The sequence below is a fragment of the Mus musculus genome, chromosome 4 (assembly GCF_000001635.26).
Source record: "Mus musculus strain C57BL/6J chromosome 4, GRCm38.p6 C57BL/6J".
In the NCBI taxonomy this organism is placed as follows: Eukaryota; Metazoa; Chordata; class Mammalia; order Rodentia; family Muridae; genus Mus; species Mus musculus.
The window spans coordinates 57,134,197-57,151,544 of record NC_000070.6 but is presented as its reverse complement, the minus strand read 5'-3'; the positions used below and the strand labels follow the sequence as shown (position 1 = coordinate 57,151,544).

General features: G+C 50.1%; 2 protein-coding genes across 7 annotated transcripts in view; both read left to right on the top strand.

Annotated features, from left to right (window-relative positions):
• Positions 1–6,893: 6,893 nt before the first annotated feature.
• On the top strand, positions 6,894–8,287 carry LOC108168956 (translation initiation factor IF-2-like; the record flags this gene model as incomplete). The annotated part of the gene is made up of 2 exons (XM_017320489.1): positions 6,894–6,939; positions 7,554–8,287. Coding segments are annotated over exons 1-2 (780 nt in total), but the record flags the coding sequence as incomplete, so codon positions are not given.
• An 89-nt stretch (positions 8,288–8,376) lies between these two features.
• Epb41l4b (erythrocyte membrane protein band 4.1 like 4b) overlaps positions 8,377–17,348 on the top strand; it is a 151,197-nt gene continuing 142,225 nt past the window's right edge. For 3 of the 6 annotated variants that reach the window (XM_006538087.3, XM_011250069.2, XM_006538089.4), the window contains exon 1: positions 8,392–8,697. In XM_006538087.3, coding sequence (XP_006538150.1) covers positions 8,392–8,697 — 306 coding nt within the window. Of the gene's footprint in view, positions 8,698–17,348 lie in introns of all 6 variants that reach the window. The other 3 variants (NM_001355492.1, NM_019427.2, XM_011250068.1) reach the window with 2 other exon arrangements.

Below are 17,348 nucleotides of genomic sequence, written 5' to 3'. Positions count from 1 at the left end.
TCAGCCACCAGGGACGCAGTACAAGAGTAACTCCTTGGATCAAGACCCATCCAATTGGATCAGAGGCAAGAGGAGATATTTCATGTAAAGGTGATGGGTGTGGTGGTGCATAAGCCTGCTTTGGCCAATAGGACAGGATGACCAAGTTACTCATGACTATTTAAGTTTAAATGAGATCAAATTAATATTTAGTACCTTAGTCATACCAGCACCTTCCCAGTGCTCAATGATTATTTAAAACTGGCTTGCAGGGCCAGATGGTGGTGGCACACACCTTTAATCCTAGTACTTGGGAGACAGAAGCCCACTTGTAGACAAGGCTAGCTTGGTGTACAGAGTGAGTTCCAGGACAGTTAGGACCAATTCCCCACCCCCAAAGCCCAACCAACTAACCAACCAAAAAAGGCTGTGGCTTGGGGTGGTGTCTGGTAGAAGCTGGCAAGTTGGCTCAGTGGAAAAGGGAGCTTGCTACCAAGCTTGGTGACCTAAGATTAGTCCCTGGGCCCTATAAGGTAGAGGAAAGAATCAATTCCCCCTAAAGTTGTATTCTGACTTCCACATGCCTGCTGTGGCACATACGCTAGTGAGAGTACATGAATACACACACACACACACACACACACACCACACACTAAACACATGTTTTAAAAGGTGGTGTTTGTTTGTTTGTTTGTTTGTTTGTGGCTGAGGAAATGACTCTGTAGTATAGGTAGTGCTTGCATGAAGGCCTGCGTTTGGATCTTGAGTACCCACATAAAAGTCAGGGCTTGGCAGCACACATCTGTAACTCCACCTTTGGAGTTGGGGGGACAGATCCGGGGAGGCTTGCTGGCCAGCCAGTCTAGCTGAAAACCTCCAAGCTTCAGGATCAATGAGAGGCCCTACCTCAAGGGAGGATGGTAGAGTGAGAAAGCAGGATGCCTGATATCCCTCTTGGGCTTCTACACATATGTGTATGGTGTGTGCACCCACACCACGTGCTCCCTCATGCATATACCATACACACAAACATGCATACACACATGCATACCTATACCACACACATACCACACACACCAGCACACCACACACACACACATACACACATACCCCCCCACACCACAGACACACACACCACCACACACACAAGCATGCATACAAACACGCACACACACAAACATGCCTATACACACACCATCACACACAACCATGTACACACATACACAAACATACCACATACACATACACTACACACACAACCATGTACACACACACAACCATGCACACACACACACACAAACATACACACACACACAAACATGCACACACACATGCACACCTATACCACAAATACACATACCACATGCACACATGCCAGCACACATACACAAACATATACACACGCACAAACATGCTACATACACACACTACTACCACCACCTACACACAAACATGCACACACACATGTGCACTTACACCACACACATACCACACACACACACACACACACACACCACATACACACACATACCACATACACACATCACCAGACACACATGTGCACACACCCACACCTCCCCCACACACCCCCACATTCACACACACACACACCCCAGTCTTTATTGCTGCTGAAAGTTTCACTGGACAGCACTGATATTATAATATCCAATGGTTGGAAAAGAAGCAGCAGAGGCAAAAAGCGTTCTAGGAAGGAGTAAACACTGTATGGCTACCACTCCCTATTGGAGAGAGAAGGGCACCTCATAAGACTCAGAAAGCTAAGGCAACTTTACAAGGCTTCTGTGCTCAGAAAGTTATACGCAGAAAACAGTTATGGAGGCTGGGGTTGGGTGGGGAGTGCCAATGATGCAGCTTTCATGAATTGTAACCTCTACTGAGGTGGCTTTGGGTGATGCAGTTGCCTTTGAATCCCCAATAAGGATCCCCTATAAACTCACTGCTCTTCAAGCTAGACAGGGTGGAACCATATTCTTTAGTCTGTCATCAGTCTCCTTTCTAGGATGAAAGACATGGTTCCCAGTGCCCAATGGTTCCCCAGCAAGAGTCAGACATCAGTAAGGGACCAGAGAGCTCACCAGAGATATCTAGTAGGAGTGACCACTGCTTGGATGACCTAAGAGCAAGGCATATTGGAAACAGGGAGGAAGCAGGTTGAGCAGGCACTATGTATAGTAAATGCCCTCTCTCACTCTCTGTACCTTGGGTTCGGCTAGGGGAGCCATCCTGTGGGAGCCATGGATGTTCCTCAATGTAGTATACATACCCTTCAGGGAAGAAATGGCTTCACTTAGGAAGCCCACATTCAGGCTACCAGCAGGCAAAGAAGAGGCACCATTTTCTTCCAGATAGGATCGCTTGTGTCTAGACCGAGGGCTAGATAGAGGGCCCAATCAAAAAGCTGCAGGACAGTGAGACTGTGTTTCAAGTGGACATTGTCTAAGGAATGACATCTACGGTGGGTGTTTGTATTGCGGACAGTGAGCTTGCATGTTGAGGCAGAGGTCCCAAGAAGGAAAAGATTGGCCAAAACCATAGATTTGGGTCCTTTTGTCGCTTCTACTTCCGGATTAAGAGCTTACGTTACTTATAACTGCTTATTTAGTTCTTCGAAATTCAGAGATGGGAGTTGTTAATTATTTGCCTGGGGCCAAGTTCTTCACAAACTGAATGCATATTTGAAGTCGTGTTTATATCCCGTGCTCAAGAAAGAGAACAGAGGTGCAAAGGGAAGACCCCCCTCCCCCCACCTCCCGGCACTCGTGAAATCATCCCAATCTTGATTCTGCCCTTAGATTGTGTTAAGTGATTTATGTATTTGTATATTTATACATTTATATCTCAGTCTACCACCATCTTCCTTTTCTTCAAAGTTGTATTGCAGGCGGTAGATTAAGCTTCGGGCAATGGCCAGATATAAGTACTTAGAACAAACTGTCATCAGAAATCTGTGTCTCTTGACTCTGCCTCTCGGTGTGTTGGCCCCATCCTCAGGGGTTCTCTATATGATGTCAAAGTGGGCCTATAAGAAGCAGTGCAAAGCCAGCAGATGCTTCAGCAATTTCAATGGAAAGAAACTGCTGCCTAAGCTCCACCCAGAGCTAATCTCCACCAGTCTGCACATTCCTGAGCCAGTGACAGGGCTCTGGAAGGAATGCAGCCCCGTGATTGGCCATGTCTGCTCACGTGTTCCCATACCTGAGGCAGAAGATGGGGTCAACTTCTTCTTGACTTGTGGGTCACCCCCCACCCCCCACAGAGGTCACATATCAGATACCTTGCATATCAGATATTTATATTACAATTCATAGCTAGCAAAATTACAGTTATGAAGTAGCAATGAAATAATTTTATGGTTGGAGGAGCTGTATTAGAGGGTCTCAGCATTAGGAAGATTGAGAACCAGCGTTCTAGACTTTTAAGCCTTTGAGTCAGGACAGAATGGTTCTATATGGTAACTCAAAGAAGCAAAACAGACATTAGCTTGGTAGAAACCACAGCTGTCCACGCTGTGAAAGGTTAAGCTGACACGTGGGAGCTGGGGAGAGAGCTCACTTGGTAAAGTGCTTGCTTGCACTCCAAGCACGGGACCTGAGTTTGATTTCCAGTACCCACATTAAAGAAAGTTTAAAAAGCCAGGAGTGGTAGCAAGTGCTTGTAACTCTTGTATTAGGGAGGTGGTGAGGAGGACCCCTTGGCTTCCTGGCCAGCCAACCTGGCCCAATCAAAAGGCTGCAGGACACTGAGACAGTGTTTCAAGGGGACATTGTCTAAGGAATGACATCTACAGTGGATTTCTGGCACGTGTTCTCATGTACACATCCACGAAAGAATAAGCTGATATGTATACAACATTTGCAAAATGGCTTTGTATCGTATAATAGTAATTTTATTCTTTCTATAACAATCCTTAAGGATTGTTATAGAAAGAATAAAGAATAAAATTACAAAGGAAGAAGTAGGGACGTAGATTAAAGTGCTATCTTGTCCTTTGCAGGGAGGAAAGAAGGCCCATGGGACTCAGGCACAAGTGTCTTGAGCCTCAATCCAGGAAACAAAGGATTGGGTCACATGGTACATTTCTAGACGAGCTTTAGGAAAAAAAAAGCTAAGGGTTATTTAATTAATGATTTGAGTACACTGGAGGGGGCAGATGTAGAGGAAATGTTAAGGTTTGTTGAGGGCGCAAAACTTCTGAGTAGAGATGGGAAGTGCTTGTGAGCTGAGGTCCTGGGCAGAGAGGTAAGGAATGAGCTGTAAAATGCAGATGGCCAGGAGCCCATGCTACGGGTTCTATTCTGGATGAACCAACACAGCAAGCGTTTCCCAACTGTGGGTCACGACTCCTTTGGGGGTGTCAAATGACCTTGTACAGAGGTCTCCTAATACCATCACAAAACATAGATGTTTATATAAGGATTTGGAACAGTAGCAAAATTACAGTTATAAAGTAGCAATGAAAATAATGTTATGGTTGGGGGGGGGGTGTCACCACAACATGAGGAACTGTATTAAAGGGTCACAGCATTAGGAAAATTGAGGATCACTGCTATACAGCTAAGATGAAGTCACTGCTATAACCCAGGAGAGAAAGTTAGCATAAACTCTCCTGAGGGTTGGCTAAGGTGGTTCTAGACAAAGATGCATGAGAAATACTGGTATCTTAGTCCACTTAGGGTGCTCCATCCAAATAGCACAAACTGGTGCCTTCATAATGACACAAATGTATTTTTCATAGTATCAGGAAGCTGAGAAATTCAAGATGAAGGCACCATCAGACTACGTGTTTGGTGAGGGCTCTATAGGTAAAAGCTCGCTGTGCCCTCCATGGCCAAAAGGGCAAGAGAGCCTCTTACAAAGACACTAATTTTTTTACAGAGTCCTCACAACTTACTCACTTCACAAAGGCCCTGTCTCATGGGTTTTGAAAGGACTCAGGCATTCCGATTCATAGCATCAGGGTTCTAAAGTAGTTTAAGGACCAAAAATGTCATTAAAGTGCGATGCACTGGGGAGCAGAGGATACTCTTGGTAAAGTGATTGTCACACAGCACGAGGACCGGAGTTTAATCCCTAGAAGCCATATAAAAGCCAAGCATGGCAGTACTCGCCCGTAACCCAAGTGCTGGGGAAGTTGAGAAGGTCGGATCCCTGGGACTAACTGGTGACTCAGTCAGTCTGAATCAGTGAGCTTCGGGTTCAGTCAGATAATTCGTCTCAAAAACTAGGTAGAGAGCGATTGAGGAAAACACCTACCATCAACTTCTGTACACATGTGCATACACAAATACATATACACCGATAGATAACGAAGGACGATACAATCACACACGCAGGCAGCTCTGTCTGTATTCCTTATAAAGGGGGTCCAAGAAAAGACTATCAGAGCCGGGTGTGGTGGCGCACGCCTTTAATCCCAGCACTCGGGAGGCAGAGGCAGGCGGATTTCTGAGTTCGAGGCCAGCCTGGTCTACAGAGTGAGTTCCAGGACAGCCAGGGCTATACAGAGAAACCTGTCTCGAAAAACCAAAAAAAAAAAAAAAAAAAAAAAAAAGAAAGACTTGAGGGGTTGCTTGTAGACTTGATAAAACAACAGACTTTAGGGTCTGAAAACAGCAGCTGCAAATGAGCAGCTGTTGGAACATACAGTCCTGTAACTGTAAAATGCAAGGTTGCTCATGAAACGTGCAAATTCTGAGGTTGAAATGTTGGTGACAAGAACCACTGTGTAGTAATGTCTGAAGACTTATTTCTCCTCCATGTAAGAGCTAAATGGGGCGAGATCCATCGGATAGCGGGGCCTGATATATTGGAATCTCCATGCAATTCAGCATGCCACTGTCAGAGGCCATTGGGTCTGACCGGAGTCACAAGTGTGGGGATCTGGGCTCGATAACCTTAATGGAGCCTGGAGCTCAACAGGAGAGAAGCTCTGAATAACTACACACTCAGATGATGCACACCAGATGAATGAATAGCGTTGAAAGCTGTGATTCTCCAAAGCTGCATCCCTTGTAGCGTGCCTGCCTTCCTATTTGGCTGACGTAGAGAACCACAGATACAGTGACTTAAAACAACATTAAAGCGTTACTTTGCCATGCTAGAGGCCGAGGTGGATCTTACAGGCTGAAGCCAGTGTTTCATTCCTTCTAGACTTCCTAGGGCATAAATCACCCTTTACCTTTCTTGCTTCTAAGCAGTGGTTCTCAACCTTCTTACCTAATGCTGCAACCCTTTAATTCAGTTCCTCATGTTGTGGTGACCCCAACCATGAAATTATTTTCATTGCTGCTTCCTAACTGTAATTATGCTACTGTTATGAATCCCTACTTCAACCTTTTTAACTCGAGCGTAGAACCAAGCCCACCTTTGCTACATACAGTGAAACACAACGATGCAAATGCAAGATGCATAGGTGGACATCTTGGAGTGGCTACTCTGCTGCAGCATTCCTGGAGATAGCCTTAGAAACTAGTCAGCTGGCCTGGGCTATGCCAATTTGTACATAGTTTCTGTTCAATCTTGTTGTGGGGGTAAAGGGCAGAGTGGGTATCCAATGGTTTATTGTGTAGATGCCATTTTACAGAGTAAACTGTCACATGGGTGGTCCCCATAATATCAGAGAATGAATTCGGGGCAGCTGTCAGACCTTGGGCAAGCATATTACAAACCTAAGTTCTAAATCCATCTAAGTGAACGGGAATGCATAGAACTGTCTTGGAGAGTTGGAATGAGGAGTAATGAAGATGCAAACGGTGAAATCTAAGACAATGCCTGGCTTTCAATAAATGTCTCTTTTGGAATGAGTCCTACATTCACCCCCTGTCTTCTCTGTGTGCTTTGCTGAGGTCACTGCTTCCCCAACTCTTTCTTAAACTGTCATTTGCTTGCCAACCATGTTACAAGCTCCACCAGTAGCTCTGGAGCCCAATGAGTCTGTATGTCAGTCTCTTAAGCTCTCCAAAGCTCAGTTTCCTCCTTTGTATGATCCAGGTAATAACCTGTACGCTAACAGGCTAAATTAAGACATATGGAAAGGGCTTACCGTAATGTCTGGCACAAAATTAGGGCCTGATAAACAGTAGTGTTATTCTCCCCAAAGGCCTGGCCTCCTTTCAGCTTCATTTCCCACATTCCTTTCTGCAACACAGGACAACTCACTTGTCTGTGGGCAAACCCTGAACCTGTGGGCATTGATTGTTAGCAATTCGCTGTCTCCAGTTTGCTCCATGTGCCCTATGCAATTCATTCTTATGTTCTGCTTCGCTTCCCAGGAGTCTGTCCAACCTTGACCAACCTTCTCAGTAGCAATAGCTTATGCAGGACCTTTCCTTAATTCTGGGCATGGGCGAGGTCCTTGAAGCAGGGTGTCTCCAAAGGAGTATGGAAAAGTACTTCCCCTCCTCGCAGGCCTCAATTTTCTTGTTTGGAACGGGTCCGTTGGACTGGCAGGTTAAAGCTCCAGCCAGGGTTGAGATTTTAAGCAGATAGAATTTCATTAAGTGGCAGGGACCTTCTAGGTCGCCTACTCCACTTCTGCAGAAGGAGAAACTGAGTACGGTTGGTGTTTTGTTTTTGTTTTTGTTTTTCTTCCAGAAAGAGCCGTGTTTTTCTTTGCCCTAGGGGTAAGACTTCCCTGGAAGGAGACAGTCTTATTTTCTTCATCTGGTCAAGCAGGAGGAACTCTTGGACTTCTAGGGGGTCCTGCGCGCCCGGAAACACGTGTGTGCTCACCTACGTGTACGCACGTGAGCGCACCTACAGCAGCAGGGGGCGCTCGGGCCGGCAGGGGGCAGCACAAGCCCGGCGCAGCCCCGGGGGAGGAGGGCGTGCTGCAGTGCCGGCGGCGGCGGCTGGAGGTGCAGCCCTCCCAGGTGGGAGGCGGGGGCTGCGGGCGCAGGAAAAGGCGCCCCGGGAGCGGGCGCTCGGCGGGGGCCTCCTCGGGCCGGGCGCGGCGCGAGTGGGAGCGAGCGCGCCGGGAGCACGCAGGCGCTTTGCTCCGGCTGGCCCTCGGCCGGCGCGCGGCGCGGGAGCAGCCCGCAGCCGGGTCCCCCCGCGGCGCTCTTCGCGGGGCAGCGGCCACGCAGCAGCCGGCACCGACCGACCGCCCCAAGCGCGCGGCAGCGACAGCGGCGACAGCAGCGGGACGGTCCCCCGGGCCGCCTGTGCGCGTTCTCTCCCGCGCGGCTACTCTCGGCGGGCGCTGGCCCGGCCGACGCGTCCCGCGGGCGGCCGGAGCGCGGCGGCGGCCTCGGCTGGGGCGGGAGCGAGCCCCGGGCCGCAGCCCGCGGGAGGCGGCGCGGCGCGGCGGGCACTGACGGCGGCGCCGGGCGCTCCCGGGCGGCGGCGCGGCGGCAGCGCAGGGGGCGGAGGCAGGGGGCGCCCCCGGCCAGGATGCTGCGGTTCCTGCGCCGGACCTTTGGCCGCCGCTCCATGCAGCGCTACGCGCGGGGCGCGGCGGGGCGCGGGGCCGCCGGGCTGGGGGACGAGCGCGACGGGGGGCCGCGAGGGGGCCCGGCTGCCGCCGCCAGCTCCTCGGTGCTGCCCGCCGCGCCCGGGGGCAGCGTATTCCCGGCCGGCGGCGGGCCCCTGCTCACCGGCGGCGCGGCTGTGCACATCTCCGCCTCGGGAGCTGCCAAGGCCACCCTTTACTGCCGTGTCTTCCTGCTCGACGGAACCGAAGTGAGCGTGGACCTGCCGGTGAGTGACGCGGCGCGTGCGGGGCACTAGCAGCCTGCTCTGCTTGGGTCAGAACCCCCTGTCCCAGTCTTTCTTTCTCTCTGGGAAGCTACCCGGGCTGTTTTTTGGGGACCCCTCCCCCATCTTCTGCCAATCTTCCCCAGCCATGAACCCTCCCAGACCACCAGCCCGGGTATGCTCTGGGGCCCAGTCTTTGGCACCTTGCAACCGCAGGGTTGCGGCGCCCTTCTTTGGCGACCACCTAGGATTTTTGTGCCTCACTCCTACCCCATGCTATCCCATGCACACGTCCCTACGTCCCCTCCCCTTGGCGCAGGTGGCTGGCATTCCCTGCCAATGTTGGCCTTCGGCTGCTGGATTGAGTAGAATTTTTCAAGCGACGCAGGGCTGTTCCGGGGTATCCCGCTTTGGGTATCAGGCCTTGGTGGAGAAGAAATCCTTGCCTGCTGCTCAGCAGGTGCCCCAAGTTTGGGAAGAGGCTTAGGGAACAGTTTTGCCGCTCTGCCTTCTCCCGATTCCCCGTGGATGGCCCCCATAGGGAGCCTATCCCAAAGTGCTCCCTGGCTCACAACCTCGCAGGGAGTGGAGCGACTTGGGAGCCAACTCAGGCCAGGTCCGCTTTGAACGGAGAGATAAGCCTTGGCGTGCTGGGAGTTGGCCCCGGTCCCCTCTGGACTGGCCTACCCACTCTCTCCCACACCCGGCAGTTTGCGTGGTTCGTTCAGGGCATCCCGGGGTGGCAGCACCAGGGCCTGCGTCCGGTTCACACACCCACAGGTGGTTGCACCCGGGCCCAGTTCCAGTGGCAAGCTAGGCCAGCGCCAGTGTCTCCGACAGGGAGTCCAGCCGCCAAAAGAGCCTTTTTGGCCGAAGGGGCCAGTCAGATCCTATCAAACGCTGCACTAACGGGCGCCCACTGCGCTGCGGCAGACGGTGCCTTCGGGAATCTTTGGGCATGACTGAAGACACCGCAGTAATTGAGCTTTAGATGAGTTACAGATTGTCCGGAGTGTTTAGGCCTCCGGACAGTCTGTAACTGGGTGGTAGGAATTCGTTGGATTTAAGGAGAGAACACTTAACCTGTAAGGGTTTCAGATGGGAAAAATCAGCCTCGCTAGCCTAGGCTCTAATGCTGCTTCCTGTGGGTTAATTTGGAGACAGCTTCAATTTATGGTAGTTTCATTTTTGTGGTTCCTGTGCTCTATAGGAGAGCATTTTGTCACAAAAATATCCTCGCGAGGCCTTTTCATAGAAAAGGTGCCAACATTCCCCAGCCCAAAGCTGTTGTCTTTTAAAAAGCATGCATGTCACCGCTCCCCAAGAATGAGGCTCGCCAGCTCTGATGCAGAGAGGCAGCCTGCGAGTCGGGGAGCAGAGGCTAGGTGAGTGGGCAGCTTGGGTTGAGAGAGGCTGTGGCGCAGTTTGCATCTGGCAGAGGAATGATACCCCCGGGAACTTTGTCGGTGCTCCCTGCCTGGTAGTTTTCGTGGCTGTTCCCCAGGGATAATTGGCTTATAAAATGTATTGCTACTGTCAGGTTTGTGCGACAGGCTTAAGTGGTGTTTCTGAGATGAAAAATTGCAAACGGAGTAAAGTGCCTGTGTGCTAAAGAGATCCAAACAGGTACACAAACGAACAGGTTGGGAAGCTGACTGACTGCAGCTGGTGGGGTCGTGGGGGATGGGAAGAGTGGCCTCCTAAAAGGCTTCTCCCCCCCCCCCTTTTTTTTTATAAAAGGGCACAGAAGAATTCCTCCATCTCGGGTTTCCTTCAGATGGTAGATCTTTTTGATGTTTTTTTAAAAAAAATGTGTGATTTAATGAACCTCAAGTTTTATCTATAAAAACAGACATATGACCATGTCCATAGACAAATAAAAAGCAAATCAACGCTGGCTATGTCGTGTAAGCTCTCGGGGAGGAAAGATGGAGAAGAATTGCCAGTGAACATGGCTCATTGATTTAAAGATTTATTAGATATTGGAATCGCATCAGTAAATCTCCTCCACTAATCTTCCCAGATCGGAGTGCTGGTTCCTGTAATTAATTCTCCCAGTTACAGCGGTTTAGCGCCAGGCCGTGGCTCCCCTGTGAATCTGGCATTTGTGCTGTTCCACTTTACTGGATTCCCTTTCTGTGCCTCCTTCTAGGCATTTGACCCCACGGGTGCTTGTTCTGTCTCTGGATTTTTACTGCTTTCTGGGCTATGGCCTTGCCTGGCTGCTTGTCACACAGATAGGATTTACCTTTGACCTGGTACCCCTAAGCTTCCTTCTATATTGGATCCCTTCCATAAAGACTCAGGGAACTAGCCAGACTAACTATGTCTCCTTTGTAATTAAATCCCTCTGGTAGATTCAAGAAGTCCTTTGCTCAGTGTACAAAATGGTAAAGTATTGTCATAAATCTTTTATATTAGCTCCTCTCAGGACAGACACTTGTGTTCCAGGATGGCCTCAGACACAGTGACACACTCAAGTATGACAAGGCTGTGGCACTTACTCACCCTTTATGGGGTGTCTCAAGTGTGCTGAGCCACTTACTGTAAACACAAAGGTCAGGGAGGAGTGGCCTTGAGGCTCTTGGAAGACACATTTGGAAGTAGGAGAAAGGATGGGCAGGTGGGGGGTATAGGATGTAAGGTGGGTATCGGGAAAGAAGGATTTCCTGAACTTTTTGATGTTTGAAATGGAAGTAGGTTAAATCTACTGTTACTTGGCAGAGCCATGGTCCAGTTGTCATAATTAATCAAAGGAGAACCCACTGCCATTTTCCTAGTGAGTCCCCTCCCAACAGACTTGGAGTCTGGTTGGATGAATCTGCTAGCATGCCTGGATGTTCTGGGTCCTTCAAGTAGAGAGTGAGAGCTTTCTCAACACCGAATAAAAAAATGAACGAGAAGGTCTCACCTATAGTATACAGTCCAAAGTGGGCTTGGTACACAAGCCCAGCTTCCAGGTAACACCAACATTGCCACCCTGGGCCATTTCTCTGCAGTTTCTCTTCAGAAACCCCGCCCTCTCATGAAGGGCACCTCCCTCCTATTAGTCCAGCCATGCCCAGCCTTCAGGTGTGGTCTGGTCTGAGGGAGCCAGGCACTTTCCTTCTATGAATGCGTCTGCAGATCCCACTGCTCGGTGTGCTTGGCAGCAGCACCCACTGTTGACTCATATTTAGCCCTCTGTTGACTAAATCCCTGGCATGGCTCTTGCTCTGGGCCCCTCCGCTCAGCCCCGCCTCTGTTGCCTGCGTGAGCGAGCGAGTGTATGTGTATCTTTCAGCAGCCCCGTGTGCAAAGCTGCTGGGACCAGTGGCTGGCCAGTTAGCACTCCCGCCATGCCTTGCAGGGGAAGGCTGGTTGGCCAGTGTAGCATTTGGCACAGTTGCTCTCACTGGATCTGGAACTTGGCATCGACTCACTAGGGTACTGTGCAAACGCAGAGAATTTCAGTGTTACTTTATAGCCCGACTGCCACACTAGGCCACTTGGGCTCTGAGCGTTGGCTTCCCCGTTTTGTTTGTTTGTTTGTTGGTTTGTTTTTAAATGGGATGAAATGATTAAAAACAAATTAGAATGCTTCAGTAAACAGCAAGAATTGCTAGAAAGTCATAATTTTGTGAACGTCTCGTCCTTTTCTATGGAATGTGGAGAAGTTTATGTATGGACTTTAGGGGAACAGAAGTGAGCCATACCAGCAGGCTTACCCTCGACTAGCTCTTGTTTAGTGGGCTTGGAAGCTGGGTGCTGTATGAGAAATGCTTTTTTTAAAAAAAGCTTCAGCCGGGCAGTGGTGGCGCTCACCTTTAATCCCCAGCCCTTGGGAGGCAGAGGCAGGTGAATTTCTGAGTTCGAGGCCAGCCTGGTCTATAGAGTGAGTTCCAGGACAGCCAGGACTACACAGAGAAACCCGCCTGTCTTGAAAAACAAACAAACAAACAAACAAACAAACAAGCTTCACTTTGGAAGAGAAAAGACACAGGACTCTTAGGACTGGTAGAGCATACGTGGCACAGCATAAAGATCATATTCCTTATTTAGGGATTGAGAAAGCACATCTCCATCCAATGTATATATGGGTGAGTGAGGCCAGGGGCCATAAAGTGACTTCCCTGTGGTCACTCCCTGGAGGGCTGGAATGGCGCACACAGCAAGCTAGGTTGTAGGATGCCTCCTTAAGTCCCGCTTGCTGGCTTGTGCGCTTGCTGTGGCTCGTCTTACCTATGCAGAAAGGGTGTGTGTGTGTGTGTGTGTGTGTGTGTGTGTGTGTGTGTTATTTTCCTCCTCAAATATTTGCAGGGCTCTTGGGGCTGGAGAGGCTTCAGCAGTTAAGGACACTGACTGTTCTTCCAGAGGACCCAAGTTCAATTCCCAGAATCTGCTTTGGCAGCTCACAACTGTCTGTAACTGTGGGTCCAGAGGACCCACGGCACTCACCTGGCACACAGTTGGTGCACAGACTGTATGGCAAGCAGAATATCTATACACATAAAGTAATACGATCAAAAATTGCAAAACAAATCCACAGACTTCACGCCTGGCATTCCAGGTTCAGTATTTCAGGGAACCAAGTTCCTGAGTGTTCACAGTCCTCCACTGCAGGTGGCGCTGACTCCTGTGTCCCTTCACATTCTCTAATACACTCTGTCTCTGGCGACAAGCAGAGGCAACTGCCTTAAACCCAGGGTGGGTGTGCTTGTATATGGTGGCCTCGAGGCAGTCTTTGACCTGGGTATTGGCCTGTTTTTGCTAGAGTGGAGTGGAGGCTGGGCTGGAGGAGGAATTGGATGCCAGCTACACTGTGGCAGTACTCCAGGTGAAGGGTGAGGAGGGCATCCCTGGGAGAAGGGGCAGAGGGCCCTGGGGCAGTTCATAGATGGAATCAGGTGAGCATGTGGGGGAAGGGCAAGGTGCCAGTGTGGAGTATGCATGGGTGATCGGTTTCCTTGGCCCTCCATTGTGGGAGGGAAGAACGAAGGAGCAAAAAGGAACCCTCCAAGGTCTGGCTGCCTCAGCTGCCTTGCCTGGTCCAGGCCGTCTCATATAAGTAGATCTTGGCGAATGACAGCTCTGCAGCCCTTGCCCCGCCCCTCACCAGACTGTCCCTGTGGGTTGTGAGATTGTGTCGTTTCTGTAAAGTGTGCCTTTATTATGAAAGGCAAGCTGAGCTGGGAGTGAGTGAGGTGAGTGGTAGGCACCCTTCCCTGGTGGGATGTGGCAGAGACTGCCTGAAGCTGGTGCCACACTGGGCAGTGTGAGGAAGGGAGGGGTGTGGTTGGCGAGTGGGGGTTCCCCTGATCTCTTCCAGGACCAGTAACGTGACCCTCCAGAGGTACATGCTCTGAGCAAACATTAACTTGCTAAATATTTCCCATGTGTATAATCTCACTGAATCTTGCCCCTGGTTTTGAAATAGCAGAAGGCCATGGGGATGAGTTTTCCCCTTACCTACTTGTGTGAGAACTTAGAAAACTTCTACCCTGGTAACCATAGAAATCCTCCTCCTCCTCCTCCTCCTCCTCCTCCTCCTCCTCCTCCTCCAGTATGTGTCCTTTCTACTGCTGGACCTCCTTGGCTGGCTGGCTGCAGACATCCACTTTAACTACCCAGTGACAGCTTCTCAGATTTCGTGAGAGGTCGGAACCTCCGGTGACATTGTGCTATGTCTCCATCTGTACTTTTAATCTTTGTGTTCGTATGAAAATGTGTATTTTGGGTGGTGAACTGTAAAGGGCCATTTGGAGAGGCCCTGTTGACCCTGACCTTACAGTGAAGCTATGGGTCTCCACTTGTTACACTCTAGGAATGTACAGCAGTGGGCTTGGTCCTCTGAGCTTCCCTACTTGGGTGAGAAGCAAGCTTGGAGCTCTCCCTTCCCCACACTCTTCCTCTGGCGGGTTCTCTTGAGTCCCTTGCATCAGGGAACATAAGTTGGAACAGGGTGGTGGTTAGTTTTAGGTGTCAACTTGACACAATGTAGAACAACCTGGGACCTGCTCAGTGAGAGATTGTCTGCATCACGTTGACTTCCGCCCTGACTGTGGGGATCATCTTGGCTATGTTAACTGATACAAGAAGAGGAGCCTCCATGTGGACTGCACCACATTCATTCCCTTGAGTTCCGGTCTTGAATTGTGTCAGCAGAGAAGTCAGCTTGAGTAGTAGGTGTGCACAGATTCATTCTCTCTGCTCGACTGTGGGTGGGACTAGTTGCTTCTCTAACTCGGAATTGTGAATTAAAATAAACCCTTTCTCTCCTAAGCTGTCTTTTTTGTTTCTTAACCTGCCAGCTAAGCCCCTAACTCTCTCCGGTAAAACTTAAGGATAACAACAGTTAGCCTTTGGAGCATTCCCAGGACCCAGGATAATCCCAGGACCCTGAGCATAGATCCAGGCCACAGAAATGAACCTGAGAAAGGAAAGAAGCCACAGTCCTTAATGCTTGCAAAAGCCTCCAGCCAAAGCTGATCTGTGGGGTGTGGGCTGGAGCCTTGCCTGTGTCCCCTCCGCTCCAGTGTCTCCAGCCTTGTATCTTCAGCCTCTGTGGTTCCTCTCCAGCTAACTGTATCATCTTACCTGGTCACTTGATTTTTAAAGTCTATTTACAAAAATTGTTTTTCAAAGTGTTTTTGCTTGTGCAAGGCAAATTTTCTGTAGTTAACAAGGCCTGTGGAAGCTCTTCTAGTGTGTTGGCGGTGTGTGTGTGTGTGTGTGGGGGCGTGTGTATGTGTTTGTGTCTTTCTTGAGTTCATAGTCAGTGAAAGACATGTAACCCCATAGGAAGCAGTACAAGGGAGGGGCCACTGAACTGTGCGGTAGAATTGGAAAAGCTTTGATGCTGTAGTGGCTGGGGCTGTCCCAAAGGATACATGCTAGAAGGTATCTGGGCAGCAGGTGCAAAGGCATAGAGGATAGGAGCGGGGAGGAGGGAGCCCGTTCACCCTTTGGGCTCCTTGGGGGCAGGTATGGAGGGCTGTAAACTCTGACTGTGTGACTTGTGAGGGACCTTTGAAGTACATGAGATCCAGGATCTGTGCTCAGGAATTCTATGAAGCTTACAAAGACTGTTTCCCCAGAGTTTTATAGGAGAGTCAGTCTTAGCTGAAGAGTAAGTCTTAGCTGGCAAGTTAGCAAACTTGCCCGAAGCCACACAGCTAGCAAGGTCCAGCTTCAGGCACAGACTGTGGAGAAAATGGTCTGAGAACAGTTTGGCAGGTCATCTGGGCATGGGGTGGGTGATTGGCTCTGAGCCTGTCCCAGGGATTCACAGGTGTGTGGGGACCTCAGAACCTTATGACAATTTCTGCCTTTGAAGGCCATTTGAGACTTCCAGCCTGAGGTCACATCTTTGGTAGACTGAGAGCAGTTTGTTTATTTCTTTTTCTTTTTGTTGGTTTTGGGTTTTGGTTTGTTATTTGTTTCTCAAGACAGGGTTTCTCTGTATAGCCCTGGCTGTCCTGGAATTCACTCTGTAGGACAGGCTGACCTTAAACTCACAGAGATCTACCTGTCTCTGCCTCTTGAGTGCTGGGATTAAAGGCCTGTGTCACAACCAGCCAGTTCTTCTGACTTGAATGCCAGTCTTCAACACCTAGGTAGAAAGCAGTCTTCATAAAGAAGTGTCTAGTAGAACAGCATTAAAACTGCCATCAAGAAAACCGACTTTCGTCTCCCCCGTCCTGCTGCGTAGCAACTGTTGAGTTCTAGTCTTTGCATCAGCACGGCAGGTTCTGTTTTGATTTGTTTTGTAACCTGGGAGTTGAACCCACAGCCCTATACATGGCTAGGCAAGTATTCTCTATTGTTGGGCCTGTTCTTTTCTTAGCAGAACATTTCCCGACTGTGCAGGCTTCCCGAGCTTCTCACCCTCTGCGTTCTGCCTTTGGCTGACTTAAGTCTGCCCTGCCTCTCTGTGTGTGGCAAGTGAGTAATACCTGCCGCTGCCTCCTCTGTCTCTGGGGGTTGGAGGTTGATACACAGAGCATCTGCTCTGGTGCCTGATAAGCACCTTGCCTCCCAGGCTCACAGAATTTGTGTCGTTTCTTTAATGGTCTTGCCTGGCAAGGTATTACCTTCTCCTTCCAGGGGGTTTCCAGAGAGCAGATGGCCACAGGCCACGTGCCTGGGAAATGTGGTCCATCCGGATCCAGTCTGGGTTTCTGGACTCCCTTTCCATTGCTTCCTCCAGCTCAGGTTCACAAGCAGCCCTCCCCTCCCCTCCTGTTTCACCTTGTGTTCCTGGGAACTTCCAGGGAGAACCAGAAAGACCCCTGGCTCTGCTGTACCACACTGGCACTCTGTCTCTGGAGTTTGGGTTCTGAGCAGTTTTTGCTGGCTGTTTCCCCTAGTCCTACCAAGTTAGTGTGCACAGCTTTCTCTTCTTATAATTAAGAACCGGAAGATTCCTTAGGGTTCTGTCCTAACGCTAACGTGGTACCACTCAGTGATTGCTTGCCACCGAAGGCTGAGCTTGGTCCTAGGGTTGGGGTCTTCCACCTTGCTGGCCTCTCTGAGTATACATCCACAAGTGCCACCAGTCTCAGAGGACACACCTCTGAGCTTTGCGATGCTCTTCCAGACCCTCATCGGAGTGCTGTCCTCTGTGTCGTGACCTTAGCTTTTGAGTGGCCTGATAATGCCGATTCACCGCCTGT